Raw genomic sequence first — 20323 nt, forward strand, 5'->3', positions numbered from 1 at the left:
AGAAACCAACTGGAGCTAGCGACAGTTCTAAATTTTGAACTATACACCTGATCTAAAAAAAAAACAACAAAAAAAATTTATCAGTCTTTTAGGACCAGTTAGTCAAACAGCTGTGTCATTTAGACATTTACTTACTCTTTTCATCTTTAATATGAAAACCAGCTATGATACCCTGAAACACGTTTTCTTATTGCAGACAGAATCATTTTATGCCTCCCCAGGCACTCGCTCAGAACCAAGGAAGGAGTGCGAACATTAGATGGGCACGCTGACTGGGTTCTGTGCGCCTCAGTTCAAGCAACAGTGTGCGCTCAAATGTAAATCAACTCTGCTCCTGCTTTTAAAGATCTTGGGGGGAAAAAAACCTAAAAATCTGCAAAGTAACCACTTTTATTTGCTTTGGAGTTGCTTTGGATTTTGTGGGCAAGTGACATTCAGGTTTTTTCTGTGTGTTTGTCTTTTTACTGCCCTGCTGGAAACAGAACACATCATGGAGTGGAACACAGGGATGTGGTGAGCCTCTGCTTCCAGAAGAGCCGGCTGCGGGATCCCCCGGCCGGCGGGCCTCTGCCTCCAGCAAAGCCGGCTACGGGGTCCCCCGGCTGTGCGGTGGTTAAGCCTCCGTGCTGCCAATGCAGGAGGTGAGGTTCAATCCCTGGTCTAGAACAGTGATCACTGGAGAAAACTAAATTAGTTGTTAGTAGCCAGTTCAACTTATTCAAAGCCTCTGCTATTTTACCGCATACTAAACTAGTGAATTAGTTGGAGAAGGCAATGGCACCCCACTCCAGTACTCTTGCCTGGAAAATCCCATGGGTGGAGGAGCCTGGTAGGCTACAGTCCATGGGGTAGTGAAGAGTCGGACACGACCGAGCAACTTCACTTTGACTTTTCACTTTCATGCATTGGAGAAGGAAATGGCAACCCACGCCAGTGTTCTTGCCTAGAGAATCCCAGGGATGGGGGAGCCTGGTGGGCTGCCATCTATGGGGTTGCACAGAGTTGGACACGACTGAAGCGACTTAGCAGCAGTAGCATGCTGCGGAGCAACGAAGCCTGCGTGCCGAAAGTGCTGAGCCCACAGCACAGCCACCGGGCCTGTGTGTAGGCTGCGCCACAGTGAAAGACCCCCACGACGTGATGAAGACCTCGAGCTCCATGACTAAGACCGAACGCAGCCAGATAAACATTCAAGCACACACACGCAGTGAAGCAACAGGACACGCTCACTGGAATGGCCAGAATTTAAAAGACTAACCACACCAAAGGCTGAAGAGGACATGAAGCAAGTAGAGCTCTCGGGTTCTTTGCTGGTAGAAGTGGAAAAAGGTATAATCATTTCATAAAAAGGTTGGGCTGTTTCTTATAAAGTTAAATATACATCTGCCCTGTGACCCAGAGATTCTATTTCCAGGTAATGACCTAAAAAAAAAATATATATATATATATAACCATAAAAAGCCTTGTATGAAATTTTACAGAAGCTTTATTCATAGTGGTCCAAAACCAGAAACAGCCCAAAAGTTCCTCAACAAGAGACGAGATAAACAAGGCGTTTTTCAGTCACAGACTGGAATGAACACCACTCGGCGGTAAGAGGATATCAATGGCCGATACAACAATAGGGATAAACCTCAGAGACTGCATGTATGCTGTGCTAAAGGAGTGGAGAGATTCCATTTAACAGGAATTTCTAGAAGAGGGTAAAGAGAAACAAAACAAAACCCAGAAGAGCGGCCACCTGGGATGGGGAGGGAGGACCAAGCAAGCGGCGTGAAGGAACTCGAGGGCGAAAGAAGCGCTCTGTGCTGTGAGTGCACTGAGATATCCACTTGCAAAAATCATGCAGTTCAAAAATGTGCATTTCAATGAATGCAAATTTTGCCTTTAAAAAAGAAATGTACAATAATAACCAAGTGGAATGCAAAAGTAGGAAGTCAAGTATCTGAAGTAGCAGGCTTGTTTGGCCTTGGAGTACAAAAATGAAGCAGGGCAAAGGCTAACGGAGCTTTCTCAAGAGAACACACTGGTCATAGCAAACACCCTCTTCCAGCAACACAAGAGACGACTCTACGCATGGACACCACCAAATGGTTAGCGCCAAAAGCAGACTGACTACATCCCTTGCAGCTGAAGACAGAGAAGCTCTACACAGTCAGCAAAAATAAGCGTAGGATCTGACTGTGACTCAGATCACAAACTCCTTACTGCAAAATTCAGACTTAAATTGAAGAAAGTAGGAAAAACCAGTAGGCCATTAGGTATGACCTAAATCAAATCCCTTACAATTATACAGTAGAGATGATGAGTAGATTCAAGGGACTAGCTCTGATAGACAGGTGCCTGAAGAACTATGGACAGAGGTTTGTAACACTGCACAGGAGGTGGTGACCAAAACCATCCCCAAGAAAAAGAAATGCAAGAAGCCAAAGCGGTTGTCTGAGGAGGCCTTACAAATAGCTGAGGAAAGAAGAGAAGCGAAAGGCAAAGGAAAAAGGGAAAGATATACCCAAGTAAATGCAGAGAATAGCAAGGAGAGATAAGAAAGTCTTCTTAAGTGAACAATGCAAAGATAAGAGGAAAACAACAGAATGAGAAAGACCAGAGATCTCTTCAAGAAAATTAGAGATACCAAGGGAATGTTTCATGCAAAGATGGGCTCGATAAAGGACAGAAGTGGTATGGACCTAACAGAAGCAGAAGATATTAAGAAGAGATGGCAAGAATACACAGAAGAACTGTACAAAAAGATCTTCATGACCCAGATAATCAGGATGGTGGGATTACTCACCTAGACCCAGACATCCTGGAAAGTGAAGTCAAGTGGGCCTTAGGAAGCATTATTACAAACAAAGCTAGTGCAGGTGATGGAATTCCAGCTGAGAGATTTCAAATTCTAAAAGATGATGCTGTCAAAGTGCTGCACTCATCATGCCAGCAAATGTGGAAAACTTAGCAGTGGCCACAGGACTGGAAAAGGTCAGTTTTCATTCCAGTCCCAAAGAAAGGCAATGCCAAGGAATGCTCAAATTACTATTACCATACAATTGCGCTCATTTACATGCAGACAAGATTATCTCAAAATCCTTCAAGCCAGGCTTCAACAGTACATGAACCAAGAACTTCCAGATGTGCAAGCTGGATTTAGAAAAGGCAGAGGAACCAGAGATTAAATTGCCAACAAATGATGTATCAGAGAAAAAGCAAGGGAATTCCAAAAACATCTACTTCTGCTTCACTGGACTATGTTAAAGCCTTTGGATCACAACACACTGCGGAATATTACTAAAGAGATGGGAATATCAGACCACATTATCTGCCTCCTGAGAAGCCTGTATGCAGGACAAGAAGCAACAGTTAGAACCAGACATAGAACAACAGACTGGTTCAAAATTGGGAAAGAAGTACATAAAGACTGTATATTGTCACCTTGCTTATTTAACTTACATGCAGAGTACATCGTACGAAATGCTGGGCTGGATGACTTGCAAGCTGGAATCCAGATTGCTGGGAGAAATGTCGTTATGCAGATAATGCAAATAACACCACTTTAATGGCAGAAAGAACAGAGGCACCAAAGAGCCTCGTGGAGACAGTAAAAGAGGAGAGCGAAAAGCCTGAAACTCAGCATTCAAAAAACAGAGATCAAGGGTTCTAGTCCCATCATTTCATGGCAAATAGATGGGGAAACAATGGAAGCAGTGTCAGATTTCATTTTCTTGGGCTCCAACATCAACGTGGACAGTGACTGCAGCCATGAAATTAAAAGACGCTTGTTCCTTGGAAGAAAAACTATGACAAACCTAGACAATGAATTGATGCTTTTGAACTGTGGTGCTGGAGAAGACTCTTGAGAGTCCCTTGGACAGCAAGGAGATCCAACCAGTCAATCTTAAAGGAAGTCAGTCCTGAATATTCGTTATAAGGAATGATGCTAAAGCTCCAATACTTTGGTCCCCTGATGCGAAGAACTGACTCACTGGAAAAGACTCTGATGCTGGGAAAGACTGAGGACAGGAGGAGAAGGGATGAAAGAGAATGAGATGGTTGGATGGCATCACCGACTCAATGGACTTGAGTTTTAGCAAACTCTGGGAGATACTGAAGGACAGAGGAGCCTGGCGTGCTGCAGTTCATGGAGACACAAAGAGTCGGACATGACTGAGTGACTGAATCACGACAGCAACCAAGCGGGGCGGGAGACCAGATGGACTTATACAGATTAATTAAAAATCACAGGCTTGGTGGTGGTGGCTGCGGTTCCTGGGGTTCATTATACTACTGTTTACTTTGTATATACTTGAAAAATTCTGTAATTATATCCTATTTAAGTAAAAGAGTCTTTAAAGTGACTCATGAGTTTCTTGCCTTTGTTTTTATTTAGAATCCCACACAGAAGACTTATTTTTGTAGAAGTAATGTGAGGACCACTGAGAGATGTGACTTGGGAAAAAGCCGTGTTCTGAGTCAAGAGCAGGCGCTGCACTGCCCCCGCAGCAGAGCCCTGAAAGGACATAGCCCCCGGCCCCACCCAGACGGGGCTCCCACCCCCGCTCTGCCCCTGGGTGGCTGAGGGGCGATCGGCAGCCCTGGGAGCTCGCCCCTCTAGCGGAGGGTCCCTCATTTGAGGGAAGACTCTCCGCTAGGGCTACTGGGAGGATTAAACGACATGTGCACACAGCTCCCCGGGGACTGGGCATGGCACCAGATGCTCGGGACAACTGCTGTAAGCTTCACTTTTTTTGGGTGGGGGGCTGTGCCACGAGGCATGCAGGATCTTAGCTCCCCGACTGGGAACTGAACCTGTGCTCTCTGCCATGGAAACATGGAGTCTTAACCAGTGGGCCACCAAGGAAGCCTGTGTAATCTTCATGTTTAGTATTGCTACTCGTATTTATTATTGTACCCCAATTTTCCAAATAGTCTTCAAACTCTTTTGCTGAGTAACTTGTACCAACTGTTAGGCGACAAGTTGACCCATTACTGTGCTAAGCGTTTCACCTGCATCTTTAACTTAATCCTCCCAATGACCCTACGAGGTAGACACCGTGGCTGTTCCCACTGCATAAATAAACTGAACCACAGGGAGATTAACGAACTGCCCCCGGCCACACAGCTACAAGTGGGAGAGCCGTCGGTTCTGCCCTCACCTAGTAACCCTGTGCTGGCGAGGATCCGCTCGAGCTTCTCCCACTGCTTCAGGACGAAAAGAGAGATCCTACAAACACCAGGACTAACGACTTTTTAAATGACCCATTCCATTTCGTTACAACATTTCTAAAGGAAGAATATAGTCGTAGCAAATAAAAGAGCATCTTATTAACAGTGTATTTCTGGTGAGTATAGGCAGGAGAACCCTCTGAAGACAGAGCAAACAAAGATCAAAGCGACTGGGTCACGCTGCTGGCCTTATGCAAGTAACTAACTTCATCGTCCCCAAACTAAGGCTTTGAGCCACCAAGGGAAGAAAAATCTCAGGAGCTGCAGACGCCCCTCCCGACACAGTACCAATGGACTGGTCTATTATAATACCTCACCTTGACTTCCTATCAGCAAAGGTGACTGCCAAAGCCATCAATTCCTATTTCAGAGGAGCAGAAAGGAAGGGCTGGAAGTAACACTGGGAGGAGGTGGGGCAGAGCCTCCGAAACCAAGCTCCTCCTGGCTGCGTGACTCAGCGTGACTTGCCTCTGTTACTGACTGACTCTCCTTGCCCACACCACCCACACAACTGCGCAAGGTGACTCTGAGGTTTCACTCAACCACAAGCAGAGCAGAAATGGATTTTTAAAGGAACCTAAAATTATTCTTCAAATGAGTAAGGTTAAACTGATTTATAATGATGACAGATATTATATTCCAGAGCTCTAAAAGCTGAAGATACTATTTTCATGGTTGAAAAAGAAAAAGAAAACCAAAGAACAGAAGAAAACTTGTGGATCAAGGATCAGTGGCACTGGAATATCCAGTAAATGGTCAGCAATAAAACTCCTCGAAGTGACACCAGACGCAGCTGTCTTTCTTCTAGACCTTTCTTCTAGAAACTACAGTCATGTCTTCCTGTAAAACAGAAATAACAGCAATACCTTTTTCAACCTTAGAAGCCACGTACAATATGACTCATTCCGGATCGTCTCTGGTTATTTTCTGTTTGTTCTGATTTGTTTTTTAAGTGTGAAGTTACTTTAGACTAACAGAAGACTTGCAACAACAATAAAGAACGCCCCTCTCACCTGGCTTCCCCCAATGTTAACATCTCACATAACATTTACCAAAACCGAAAATGAACCCTGGTACAACTCTACTCACTAGGCTAGACACTTTATTTGGGTTTGCCCAGTTCTTCCACTGATGCCTTTTTCTCTCCTGGGATCCAGCAGACCACCCTGCAAGTAAGTGGCCGTGTCCCCCACTCTGTGACAGCACCACAGCCCATCCTTGTCATTATCGTCACCGTTTCGAGGAGGGCTGGGCCGGTGTTTTGTAGAATGCCCCTCAGTGTGGGCTCTCCTGATGTAGCCTCATAAATCAGCTGAGGTTACAGACCTTTGGAAGAGAATATCACAGAGGGGACATGCTCTTCCCATGCCATTTATCAGAAGGTATGTGATATCAGTTCCGTTCAGTCGCTCAGTTGTGTCTGACTCTTTGCGACCCCATGAATTATAGCACGCCAGGCCTCCCTGTCCATCACCATCTCCCGGAGTTCACTCAAACTCATGCCTATCAAGTTGGTGATGCCATCCAGCCATCTCATCCTCTGTTGTCCCCTTCTCCTCCTGCCCACAATCCCTCCCAGCATCAGAGTCTTTCCCAATGAGTCAGCTCTTCGCATGAGGTGGCCAAAGTATTGGAGTTTCAGCTTTAGCATCAGTCCTTCCAAAGAACACTCAGGGCTGATCTCCTTCAGAATGGACTGGTTGGATCTCCTTGCAGTCCAAGGGACTTTCAAGAGTCTTCTCCAACACCACAGTTCAAAAGCATCAATTCTTCACCACTCAGCTTTCTTCACAGTCCAACTCTCGCATCCATACGTGACCACTGGAAAACCATAGCCTTGACTAGACGGACCTTTGTTGGCAAAATAATGTCTCTGCTTTTGAATATGCTATCTAGGTTGGTCATAACTTTTCTTCCAAGGAGTAAGCGTCTTTTAATTTCGTGGCTGCAGTCACCATCTGCAGTGATTTTGGATGTCTTATTACTGATGACGCTGATATTAATGATTTAGTTAAGTAGCATCTACCAGGCTTTTCTCTGTAAAGTTAACTATCTTTCCCTTTCATTTTCTACTCTTTATAAGCAAGTCATCAAGTCCAGCCCTCAGTCAAATGGAAGGAAATTAAGCCCCACCTCCCGGAGGAAGAAACAGCAAACAATTTGTGGACGTAAGTTAAAACCACCACAGTAATTAATAAATATTCAGGAGATCATTTGAGGCTGTCAGAAATCCCATTCTCCTTCAAGTTTTAGCTGACTAATTTTAGCATTCATAAATTTATCTTGCCTGCAGAAATGATTATTCTAATGATGATTTTTCCATTTCCCTCATTCCTCTCTGTATCTATGAATCACAAATTAGAAAAAAATTTCCCCCTCATCCCAATTTGTTTAGTCGTTTGGCATTTATTTACATCAGTATGCACTCCAGGTTATTTGAATGAAGAGAGAGAGGTTAGTGTACATATATGCTGAGAGGACCTAAAGGTGCTGACATTCCGGTAGCAAAAAAAAAGAGGTTTGGAAAAGAAGAAAACGATGGGGGATGCCACAAGAACATAGGAGCCACCCTGAAGGTGCTCTCCCCAGCCAGGGCGGGCTCAGCTTTAGCTCGAACAACTATCAAATAAACAACGGGAGCACTGGACTATAGTCGCCTATGGTTTTCAACATATGTCTAAAAGTAAATGAGAGTTCACAAGAGAAAACGCAAAGCCTGTTCCCTGTCGGTTTCGATCAACATATGTCTAAGAGCAAATGAGAACTCACAAGAGAAAAGGCAAAACCCATTCCCTGTGGGTTGGGATTACACAGGCCGGCAGACACCTGTCAGAACTAAGCTGGAGATGCCGTCAGTGATTCCGGACATCAAAGAGCCACAAAACACCGCCAGTTCACAGTGAATTTCCTTTTAAGTAAAGCCAGTATGTGAAACTGGCTGTCAACAATCCCTCTCACACACACACACGTTGGAAAAAACGAGGAAAGTATGACTGATTCAGTGATACTTTATTAGAAAATCTTTACTTATTATGGGTTTTTTTAAAAGAAAAGTAAGTGTTCTAATCAATCACGACGAGGTACCACTTCACACCAGTCAGAATGGCTGCGATCCAAAAATCTGCAAGCAATAAATGCTGGAGAGGGTGTGGAGAAAAGGGAACCCTCCTACACTGTTGGTGGGAATGCAAACTAGTACAGCCACTATGGAGAACAGTGTGGAGATTCCTTAAAAAATTGCACATAGAACTACCTTATGACCCAGCAATCCCACTTCTGGGCATACACACCGAGGAAACCAGAATTGAAAGAGACACATGTACCCCAATGTTCATCGCAGCACTGTTTATAATAGCCAGGACATGGAAACAACCTAGATGTCCATCAGCAGATGAATGGATAAGAAAGCTGTGGTACATATACATAATGGAGTATTACTCAGCCGTTAAAAAGAATTCATTTGAATCAGTTCTGTTGAGATGGATGAAACTGGAGCCGATTATACAGAGTGAAGTAAGCCAGAAAGAAAAACACCAATACAGTATACTAACACATATATATGGAATTTAGGAAGATGGCAATGACGACCCTGTATGCAAGACAGGGAAAGAGACACAGATGTGTATAACGGACTTTTGGACTCAGAGGGAGAGGGAGAGGGTGGGATGATTTGGGAGAATGACATTCTAACATGTATACTATCATGTGAATTGAATCGCCAGTCTATGTCTGACGCAGGATGCAGCATGCTTGGGGCTGGTGCATGGGGATGACCCAGAAAGATGTTATGGGGAGGGAGGTGGGAGGGGGTTCATGTTTGAGAATGCATGTAAGAATTAAAGATTTTAAAATTAAAAAAAAATAATAATAATAAATAAATAAAAATAAATAAAGTTAGGACAAGTGCTTCTGAAACAGAACAAACGATCACAGGGGCTGCACGTGATGGCGCCTTCCGCTTCCCGCCTCGGTCCATGCTCCGCGCCTCACGACAGGGAAGCCAAGGGCCGGGTGGACGAGGTGCTTTCCGCGTCGGGACCTGGTGGGAACCACGTCCCTCGGGTGGCTCCACCTTCTCCCCAGGGGCTGAGGTCAGCCCAAGGCACTTTTCCAGATAAACTGAGTGCTGCCTCCCCAAAGGACTGCCCTCAAACCACTCTAACCTCCTCCAGGAGCGCTTCTCACGTTACAGGTCTCTGCCTCCTGAAGGCCCCTCGGTGGCCACGTGGCCTCTCCTGGCTGGCTGGGTCCCCAGGGCAGCCCTGACTCTGCATGGTTCTGACCCGGCCGGCAGCCCTCGTGGGAGTCCCGGGGTCCGCAGGTGTCTTGTCTGGCCTGTACTTCGTGTTTATGTCTTCACCAAAATTGCAGCTGGAAAGTCCTGCTGTCCGCAAGCACGTCTACCCCGCACCCGAGAGTGAGCCGACAGGGAGCCCGGGCCTCTGACCGAGCGAATGCGTCCCACTCGCTGCTCAGAGCCCGTCTTGCTCCGCTGGGTTTGTGGGGCGTTTGTCCATGGCGGCTGAGTGCAGCTGTCTGCTTGGGCGATGGGGGTCATCGGAACACTGGGCAGCAAATTCTCCACCAGGTGTAGCGTTAAGGTAAAGACAGAGGTGGGGGGTGGATAAAGAAATACAGAGAATCCAGAACACAACGGAGGAGAAGTGATAGAAAGAAGGAGCAGAAGCCCCGCAACCTCAGCGTCAGTGCAGCAGGCAAACACCGCGTGCCTGGGCCCGGCTCTGCCCACCCAGCGGCCGAGGTGACCACGGTCAAGTTACTTCACGTCGCTAACCACCTCTCCTCAGGCGCCAAGCAGGAACAGTGACACCTGCCCCATGGGGACGTCACCAGGCTGACATCACTGTTACCCAATCTCCTTGACGTGGTAAAAGGCCTAAACTGCTTTCCAATTTGAGACACTATCTTTGCATCCTAAGAGTTTGAAATCAAGGCCTATACCCCAAAACACTCAGAAGGCTTCACATTTTCAGGACAGGGATTACTATGCTTTTTAAAATGTTGTCTTAGATATTCAGAGGCTTCAACTCCTTTGATCTTAAAAAAGACTGAGCTTCACACCTCTTTACTGAGAAGCAGGACAGCTGCAGTGGTGCCATCGCTTATTTCCTTACCTGACAGTTTCCTAACCACACGTGGCCTCTGACTCAGGGTGGTCCGTGCTGAGGACTCCGAGAGGCTGCTCTGTGGGAAAGGCCACGGTGGTCTGAAAGGGACGAAGCGAGAACCAGAGGACTCCCCGCACCACGACGCGCACCGCTCCCTCCCAGGGAACACATCTCTCTAATCCTACCTGAAAGGTATTTTTCAACATAGCTGATTCACAGCTAACTAAGCCACAAGGACCTCTGTATCTCTAATCCAAGGTTTCAATTATAAAAATCCAACCAACACAATTCTTAGGAACATGCAAACGGTTTGAAGTGAGGTAGACTTCTCCAGTTTAAATTTTTGTGACCATTATTTATTGCTATTATAGTAAACTCAGCAGTGGCCACAGGACTGGAAAAGGTCAGTTTTCATTCCAATCCCAAAGAAAGGCAATGCCAAAGAATGCTCAAACTACCGCACAATTGCACTCATCTCACACACTAGTAAAGTAATGCTCAAAATTCTCCAAGCCAGGCTTCAGCAATATGTGAACCGTGAACTTCCAGATGTTCAAGCTGGTTTTAGAAAAGGCAGAGGAACCAGAGATCAAATTGCCAACATCCGCTGGATCATGGAAAAGCAAGAGAGTTCCAGAAAAACATCTATTTCTGCTTTATTGACTATGCCAAAGCCTTTGACTGTGTGGATCACAATAAACTGTGGAAAACTCTGAAAGAGATGGGAATACAGACCACCTGACCTGCCTCGTGAGAAACCTATATGCAGGTCAGGAAGCAACAGTTAGAACTGGATGTGGAACAACAGACTGGTTCCCAACAGGAAAAGGAGTATGTCAAGGCTGGATATTGTCACCCTGCTTATTTAACTTATATGCAGAGTACATCACGAGAAACGCTGGGCTGGAGGAAGCTCAAGCTGGAATCAAGACTGCCGGGAGAAATATCAAGAACCTCACATATGCAGATGACACCACCCTTATGGCAGAAAGTGAAGAGGAACTAAAAGCCTCTTGATGAAAGTAAAAGAGGACAGTGAAAAAGTTGGCTTAAAGCTCAACATTCAGAAAATGAAGATCATGGTATCTGGTCCCATCACTTTGTGGGGAAATAGATGGGGAAACAGTGGAAACAGTGTCAGACTTTATTTTTTTGAGCTCTAAAATCACTGCAGATGGTGACTGCAGCCATGAAATTAAAAGACACTTACTCCTTGGAAGGAAAGTTATGACCAACCTAGATAGCATATTCAAAAGCAGAGATATTACTTTGCCAACAAAGGTCCATCTAGTCAAGGCTATGGTTTTTCCAGTGGTCATGTGTGGATGTGAGACTTGGACTGTGAAGATAGCTGAGTGCCGAAGAATTGATGCTTTTGAACTGTGGTGTTGGAGAAGACTCTTGAGAGTCCCTTGGACTGCAAGGAGATCCAAGCAGTCCATTCTAAAGGAGATCAGTCCTGGGTGTTCACTGGAAGGACTGATGCTAAAGCTGAAACTCCAATACTTTGGCCACCTCATGAGGAGTTGACTCTGGAAAAGACTGATGCTGGGAGGGATTAAGGGCAGGAGGAGAAGGGGATGACAGAAGATGAGATGGCATCACTGACTCGATGGACATGAGTCTGGGTGAACTCCGGGAGTTGGTGATGGACAGGGAGGCCTGGCATGCTGCTATTCATGGGATCACAAAGAGTCAGACATGACTGAGCGACTGAACTGAGCTGAAACTGGGACATGAGTAAATCCCAGTACGATAAAGATAAAATTAGTCTTTAATCCTCTCTGCCCAAAGAAATCTGACGTTACATGCTATCGCATGGACACACTTTCCCCATTATGTTGGTCTTGTCGGCTCACACCTGTTCCTGTATTTAGTCTCCAACAGGCCCCGGGCTGCCTACCTCTCAAAGTGCTGTTTCATCTGTTTGCACGCGTAGTAGTTGCCATCTCTCAGGTTCTGCATCTTCATAACTTCAGAAAACGTTCCCTCTCCTATTTTGCCAATTGCTTTATAGTCTATAAAGAAAAACAATTATAAAAATAAAAGTTTATTTATGCATCTGTTTCATACTCGCTTCCAGACAGCAGGTCTTCATCTGTAAGATAATCCAACAGCAACATGTCGAGGATGGTTTGCTTATGTTTTCTAAGGTTCGGTGCTCCCCTTACTTTAAGAGAAGCTGGGCTGTGTGTTGGCAGCACAGTCTCTGTCCCCCTCGTGCAGCGGGAGTCACGCGAGGCGAGGAAAGGCTGGGGACCCCTACGGGACACAAGAGCAGAGGCGCCGAGGCGGGAGCGGCGAGCCCGGGCCTGGCCTCCGGCAGGCGTGGCCGTGCCCCAGCGGCGAGGAGCACGCTCCCGAAAACCACCCTGAGGTCCCACACAAGGCCCGGTGGACCTGCGGCAGCCTCCTGGGGCATCGTTCCCTGCGTTTCTGGAAGCTGACAGCACGTCTCCCTGGCTTTGTGGCCACCACCACCATCACCTGGGCCCAGATGGCGGCTCTATAAGCCTCCAAGTCACTACGTTAAATCCCTTGCCACCTGAAACACCGGAGCAGTCCCTGTCTTCCTGACTGAACCTTGACAGGCACAGAAAGGAGTCTCTGGGAGCACGCTGGGAACAAAGACAGAGACCAGCCCGTGGAGCAGCGAGGGGGCAGGGAGCAGGCCGGCCGCTGGAGGGCCCGGCTCGTCAGGGTGCGACTGCCGGCCACGGCAGACTGCCTGCAGCGACTCTGCCTTTCGCAGGCCAAGTGTCCACGGAGCCTGTCGGCCCAGGGACACAGCAGGAAGGGCCAGGACGACGGAGGGTGGTGAATATGACGACCCAACAAGGGCTCTCCAGACAGAAGTGAGCGCAGGGGAAACGTGCTACTTTCCAAGCAGAAACTGAAGGCGTGAGAGAAGCCCAGAAACCAAACGCTTCATTGGGTTGGAAAAGCTTCTGTGGTCCAAGTAAGAGGGGGAGAAGACCAAAAAAACTTCACAGAAAGCAGTTGTGAGACTTGACAGGTGAACAAGCTACTCAGCCTTGCACCAAGGTCACTGGAGAGTCACAGGAAGGCAGCCAGTCTCCACCCCACCCAAGCACTTGCCTTAGAGAGCAAGGAGACTCCTGTAGCCTGAGGCAGCAAGGCACAGCAGAAACAAGGCTTGAGAGGGACGTTTAGGAGAGAACACTGAGCGTGCAACTGACCAGAAGCAGGAAGATCAGAAACCTCCTAAACAAGCCTGGACCAAACAGAGCCCAGCACTTGCAGGTCCCAGACCCACATCGACAGAGAGCAGGCTTTTAAAATGATCCCGCTCCAAAGGAGGGCCTCCTCTTTCAGACAGAGCACATTTTTAATACCTTGCATGAATTCTGATTTGAACAAACAGACAGAAAAAAGGCCCAGTGTTTTAGAGTATTGTTTTTGAGAAATAGTGTACTTAAAGATTTTAAAAGTGCTTATCCGTTAGCAAGAAGTGTTGATACTAAAGTCTTTCCAGGTAAAATGACATAATGTTTGGATTTTCTTTAAAATCCTATATATTCCCATTCACTTCTGTCGGAAGTATAAACTAATACAGCTATGACTCAGATTTCTTGGGTATAAACTCAAGAGAAATGAAAGCATAAGTCTAAACAATAGGTGGTACACATATGTTCATGGAAACATTTTCACAACTGCCAAAAGTGGGAAGAAAAGAAACGTCCATCAACTAAAGAATTGGTCAACAGGGACTTCCTGGCGGTCCAGTGGCTAAGACCCTGCATTCCCAACATAGGGACCCAGGTTCGAGCCCTAATCAAGGAACTAGATCCCACATGCTGCAACTAAAGATCCCATATGCCACAATAAAAACTAAATAAATGAAGATTCTGAGTGCCACAAATAAGACCTGGCACAGCCAAATAAATAAAACAGATCAACACAGTATGGTCTAGCTACACGATGACAGTATTCAGCCAGAGACACAGGCTGCAACACGGAAGAACCTTGAAAACATTATGCTAAGTAAAGGAAGCCAAGCACAAAAGGCTATTTACATGAAATGTCCAGAACAGGCAAATCCATGGACACGGAGAGGAGGTTAGCGGTTGCCAAGGGTGGGCAGGGTCTGCAGGAAATGGGGCATACAGGCAAGTTGATCCCGGTTTCTTTTTGGGGTGACGATGAAAGTGCTTTAATAGATTATGATGATGGCTGGAGCACTCAGTAAAAACGCCAACAATCACCCAATCATATACTTTACCTGGGTGAACTTTATAGTATGTAGATTACATCTCAGTAAAGCTGTGAAAACAGACAGCTCTGTGGTATTTGAGTGAGAACAGTGGTTGCCTGGCGACTTCAGGACACAGTGAGCTCTGCTCCGGCTGTGCGGCAGGTTACACTTTCTGAAAACTCGCCAACCTGCACTCATAACTTCTTGCTAACGGATAAGCACTTTTAAAGTCTTTAAGCACACTATTTCTCAAAAACAGTACTCTAAAAAACCGGGCCTTTTTTCTGTTAGTTTGTTCAAATCAGAATTCACGCAAGGTATTAAAAATGTGCTCTGTCTGAAAGAGGAGGCCCTCCTGTAGAGTGTGCAGTTTTCTGGACGGACATTATACTCCAATATTTAAAAATCAGAAGAAGAAAAAAGCAAGCCAAAGTTAGGAATAAACAGAAAATATGAGGAACAGAAAAGATATACAGAAAAGAGTACATGCAGGGAAAGGCGGAAAGAAAAACAGACTCAGATCAGGCTACTGTCGGAACAGTCACGCGCACAAAGTCCCACTGCCCAGACCAACACGAGCTGGCTCTCACCACGGCTCTAGCTCCCGGGAGGGCCGGGTCTTCCTGCTCTAGACGTGTCCTGTTCTCAAGCTCAGCCTTAATTAACGGTTATAATTATAAGACAGCTCCATACTGTGAAGTGCAGTGAGACTCACTGGTCCTCACAACTAAAGCAGACTGAAACCACCTCTTGAATGAGGAAAGCAAAGTTTAGAGACCACTGACATTCCTCCACAGACCCCCTAACAGGGAGACTAGATGACCTCTTCTGTGGTTAGCTCCAGAGAGTCTCTTCTGGCTCCTCAAACAGGTCTCCATCCTATTTCCCAAATGAAAACTCTCTGGGCAGGACTGCCAGCCCCAACACTAACAGTACTTGGTCCTGGCAACTTACAAGAGCTGGACATAAAACCACATTACACCAAGACAAACACACAAAAAACAACAGCAAAAAAAAAAAAAAGGATGCTTGCTACTGCAAAGTCACGTCAGTCGTGTCCGACTCTGTGCGACCCCATAGACGGCAGCCCATCAGGCTCCCCTGTCCCTGGGACTCTCCAGGCAAGAGTACTGGAGTGGGATGCCATTTCCTTCTCCAGTGCATGAAAGTGGAAAGTGAAAAGGAAGTCGCTCAGTCTGTCCGACTCCTAGCGACCCCATGGACTGCAGCCCACCAGGCTCCTCCGTCCATGGGATTTTCCAGGCAAGAACACTGGAGTGGGGTGCCGTTGCCTGGGACAATGAAATACGGTTTCAGTCTTATGACCATTCCATTCATAAAGAAGGTTGAGCACCGAAGAATTGATGCTTTTGAACTGTGGTGCCGGAGAAGACTCTTGAGAGTCTCTTGGACTGCAAGGAGATCAAACCAGTCCATCCTAAAGGAAATCAACCCTGAATATTCACTGGAAGGACTGATGCTGAATGAAGCTGAAGCTCCAATACTTTGGCCATCTGATGCAAAGAGCTGACTCACTGGAAAAGACCCTGATGCTGGGAAAGGCTGAAGGCAGGAGGAGAAGGGGACGACAGAGGATGAGATGGTTGGATAGTATCACTGACTCGATGGACATAGATTTGAGCAAACTCAGGGAGATGGTAAAGGGCAGGGAAGCCTGACGTGATGCAGTTCATGGGGTTGCAAAGAGTCAGACACAACTCAGTAACTGAACAATTCACATGTAAGGAAATCTGTACATTAAAAGCCACAGTCCTGAGCAAACAGCATGACGGAAGCCAAGCCTCACAACTGCCTGTACTTTGTGTGAGAAGAGGCTGGGCCATCACACCAGGAAGGGCCTCCCCAAGCACCACCTGCAGGAAATCTACCCGAGGGCGCTGATAAACACTCAGAGAGCATTTTCCAAACTGAGTTCTGCAAAACACTAGTACCCCTGAGACAGTAACGGGTACTCCCCAAAAGGGGGTTCCACGAGCAAACAAGCTTAGGGAACGTGGGTTAGGTTAAAGAGAAACAGGCCTGACTACAGAATTCCTCAGTGACTTTCCCCGAATCAGCCGTGTATCCCTGGAGCACACGGGGGCTGCGCTGCGTGTGAGCACACAGGTCCTCAGGACCCCTGGGGCTGCTCTGGACCCCCAAACTGCGATGTTTAAGCCCTACAATCCCTCTTCACCAAGTCTTCCCTGAGTAGAAAGTAACTGACCGAGCTCCCAGCACGGCAGGAGTTTGAAGCTGTTCTGCCATCTCCACAGTTCTTCCCGCTCGCCCTCCGAGAGCGGCTGGGTGGAGTAAGGCAGGGCTCAGCCCTGGGGAGGTCTTCAGGATACAAGCGTCAGAGCCCTTCTGACCAAAACCAGAAGCTGTAACCCGCTTGACAACCACAGCTTCAAGTAAAGCCCAGAGCCTCCCTCAAACAGGTAACCTGCCCAGTAAGTCCTGGAACCAGACTGGTAAGATTCTTGGGTGAATCCTCCCAAGAAGCTTCTTCAAAACAAACTGACCAAATTACAGGCCCTGTGTGTGGCTTACCACTAGTTTGTGCAGTTTGGAGCATCATAAAACAACTTTGACAAATTTCTTAGGGAGCCTCCAAACTTGAAACTTTGCGGGGAAATTCAACCAGATGGATGCTTCTACTGAGTAATACATCCTCTGGTCCTCAGGAAGACCCACCTGACCTGCCTAACCCCACTCCTATTCATCGAGGAACAGCCAGGGAATAACTGCTGCTCATTAAAACAACATCAAACCTTTCCCCTCTCTTGGATGGACTAGACTGGAATGCCCAGAAACTTCCCTGAAAAGAGACAGTCTATTACTGTGCAGAAAAAGCTCACGTGGCGGGCCTAAAGCCACTCCCCATAGAGACATCTGCTTGCAAGGTTGGCCCTGGCTGCCATCTGGGAACCCAGATTTGGGAAGGGCTCCCCAGTCTCTGCAGTAAGAGCCCCTCCCGATGCCTACACTGTTCAAGCGAGCAGCGTGGTCTGCACTGAATCTGCAGAGGGCGCCTGAGTTCTCAGCCCCCGTAAGACCCCGGGGCAGCGGGGCTCACGAGCTGTGCTGACAGAAACAGGTCACACGTGCTGTCAGTTTGCTGCTGGAAGAGCGACGCGAGGCCTGCGGGACTCCACTGGGAGAGGACGCGGGGGCTTGCATCTCGTTTCCTCTAGGCTCTGCCCCGCGGCCCTTTCTCCTTCGCTGGTCTGCTCCTTTCACTGAGGACATCACAGCTGTGAGCCAGAGTGTAACCTGAATCCTGTGAGTTCTCTGAGCAAATCTAGGGGTGGTCTTGGGACCCACACCCCCCACCCAACACAATTTCTGCTATGCGTGCATGCTAAATCGATTCAGTTGTGTCCAGCTCTCTATGACCCTACGGGCTGTAGCCCGCCTGTCCATGGGAGTCTCCAAGCAAGACCACTGGAGTAGATTGCCATGCCCCGCTCCAGGGGATCTTCCCGCCCCAGGGATCGAACCCGTGTCTCTTGCATCTCCTGCTGTGGCAGGCGGATTTTTTGTTTTTGCCACTAGTGCCGCCTGGGAAGCCCAATGCGCACTGTACTTCAGCCTAAATGAATGAAACACCCCTGGCGGTGTGACTACAGGACTGTGGACATCACTGCAGCCCACGGGCACCAGCTGCACAGCAGGCGCTGGGCCACGCGTGGAGGACACAGAGGTCAGGAGGACACAACCCCTCAGCTCTAGGACAGATGTGTTCCCGAGCCCCCAGCTTTAGGTCCTTTACTTTAAAAGGGAGGCAGCGGGAGACAGGCACACTCCTGTTTAGATAATATTAAAAGCCAACTTAATGGATGCTGAGTCTCCAAAATTGAACATGTGATGCTATAGATTCTAATCTCCCAGGACCAACCTGGTAGGTAGGCCTCAGAGCAGATGCCTTTCCTCCTTCGGTGGGCACCCTGTCCTCTGCCACAGACCTGTTCGTGTCCACTCTGCACCTCTCTCCACAAGGCCGTAAGCCTCTTAAAGGCAAAGTCTACTAGCGTCTTTCACGCCCTGTACATCCTCCTCAACAAATGAATCAAAGAAGAAATGCCATGTCGCGCACCCCCAATCCAATATTCCTACAGGCCTCCAGACACACACTGCAGGGGGAACTTGGACAGCTGAATCACAAAATTATGACTACTGACAACTGCCAACCAATCCTTTTTCATTCATCTGTGTTTAAATACCGGGTATTTCAGATCACAATGAGCGCTCTTCTGTCTCGTAGGTCACTTCCTTTCCCAGGTCAGACCATCCATATAAACAACAGAGAGATCAGGAGGGCAGGGAGGATGAATGACTGGAAGGATGCTCCTTAAACTACCTTCACAGTCCTCCATCAAACTCTCTTTCAGAATATGTTTTTTCATTAATGTTAGTAGGAATCCATGGATATTTATTTTATATTCCGGGATAATCTAATGCTACTTTAGTGTGTTGCTTCAAACTGTTCCCGCTCTGGCCTTTAGGAGCGCTTTCTGTTGGCTCCTTGGTCCCTTGGACATGCCCCCAACCACAAGGTTTGTTTGTCTAGGCTTACATTATCTGTTTTTTCAGTACCTTCTTACTTTCTGGCACTACAAAATCTTGTATATTTCCTGTTTCAGTCCCAGGATTGCCACTTGGCCAAGGAGTCCTGGTTCCTTCTATCAGAGAAAGATATTCATCAAACACCAAGATCTGAATGCTAAGCGTCAGGCACCACTTTTCACTTAATCATCTCAACAACCCCATGCAACAGGTACCCCACTGGCCCATCTTACAAATGAGGAACTATGGCACTGACAATTTAGGTATCCTGCCCAGGGCCACACCAATGAAGCAGCAGGCTACACACGCAGGGAGTCTGACCCCAGAATAACGTCCCAACCACACCGCCACTGCTGTCTCCCGTGAGCAGAACACTGTCCAGGAGATGCAGAGGTCACACAAGTGTACTCGTAGGAACGGTGACCATAAGACCCTTTCCAAAGTAATGGCTCCGCTGACAGTGCCCATGAGAAAGGCAGAGCTCGGGGGCCCCACTGCCAATGGTATGGATGTGTGAAAGTATTAGTCGTGTCCGACTCCTTGCAACCCCACGACTGTAGTCCGCCAGGCTCCTCGGTCCATGGAATTCTCTGGGCACGAATACTGGAGTGGGTTGCCATTTCCTGCTCCAGGGGATCCTGACTCAGGGACTGAACCCAGGTCTCCCGCATCGCAGGCAGATTCTTTCCCGTCTGAGCCACCAGGGAGGCCCGTGATAGAGAGACCCCCTCTCTGGTACGAGGAACAGCGCCGCACAGACTCCAGCGGCGAGCAGCACGACCTTCACACGGGGCGACCGCAGTCGTGCTTGCTCTCCCCTCATTGGGTCCTCCCGGGCCTCCTGCCCCAGGCAGTCCACCAGGCACTCCAGTCACAATATCCCGTGCCCGTGTCTACACTGAGCCATAACCTGCGCCTCTCACGACAGTGCTATGTGTGCTAGCGTGCTCAGTCGTGTCTGATTCTCTGCAAGCCCCGGCCGGTAGCCTGCCAGGCTGCTCTGTCCATGGGGTTCTCCTGGCATTTCCTCCCCCAGGGGATCTTCCTGACCCAGGGATCGAACCTGGGTCTCCTGCGTCGCCTGGATTGCAGGCGGACTGTTTACCAACTGAGCCTTTGGGGAAGGCCGTAGACAGTTGCTGAACAAATAAAAGGACAACAACTAGCTCCTAAACAGAGAAGGCGACGG

General features: G+C 47.7%; 1 protein-coding gene across 4 annotated transcripts in view; it reads right to left on the reverse strand.

The window, feature by feature from the left end:
• MOK (MOK protein kinase) overlaps positions 1-20323 on the reverse strand; it is a 44831-nt gene that overhangs the window by 19086 nt on the left and 5422 nt on the right. For 3 of the 4 annotated variants that reach the window (XM_027957425.2, XM_042235520.1, XM_015102057.3), the window contains exon 2: positions 12253-12367. In XM_027957425.2, the coding sequence (XP_027813226.2) occupies positions 12253-12367 (115 nt within the window). Of the gene's footprint in view, positions 1-12252; positions 12368-20323 lie in introns of those variants that run through there. The other variant, XM_027957426.3, reaches the window with a different exon arrangement.

The sequence above is a fragment of the Ovis aries genome, chromosome 18, assembly GCF_016772045.2.
Source record: "Ovis aries strain OAR_USU_Benz2616 breed Rambouillet chromosome 18, ARS-UI_Ramb_v3.0, whole genome shotgun sequence".
Taxonomy (NCBI): domain Eukaryota; kingdom Metazoa; phylum Chordata; class Mammalia; order Artiodactyla; family Bovidae; genus Ovis; species Ovis aries.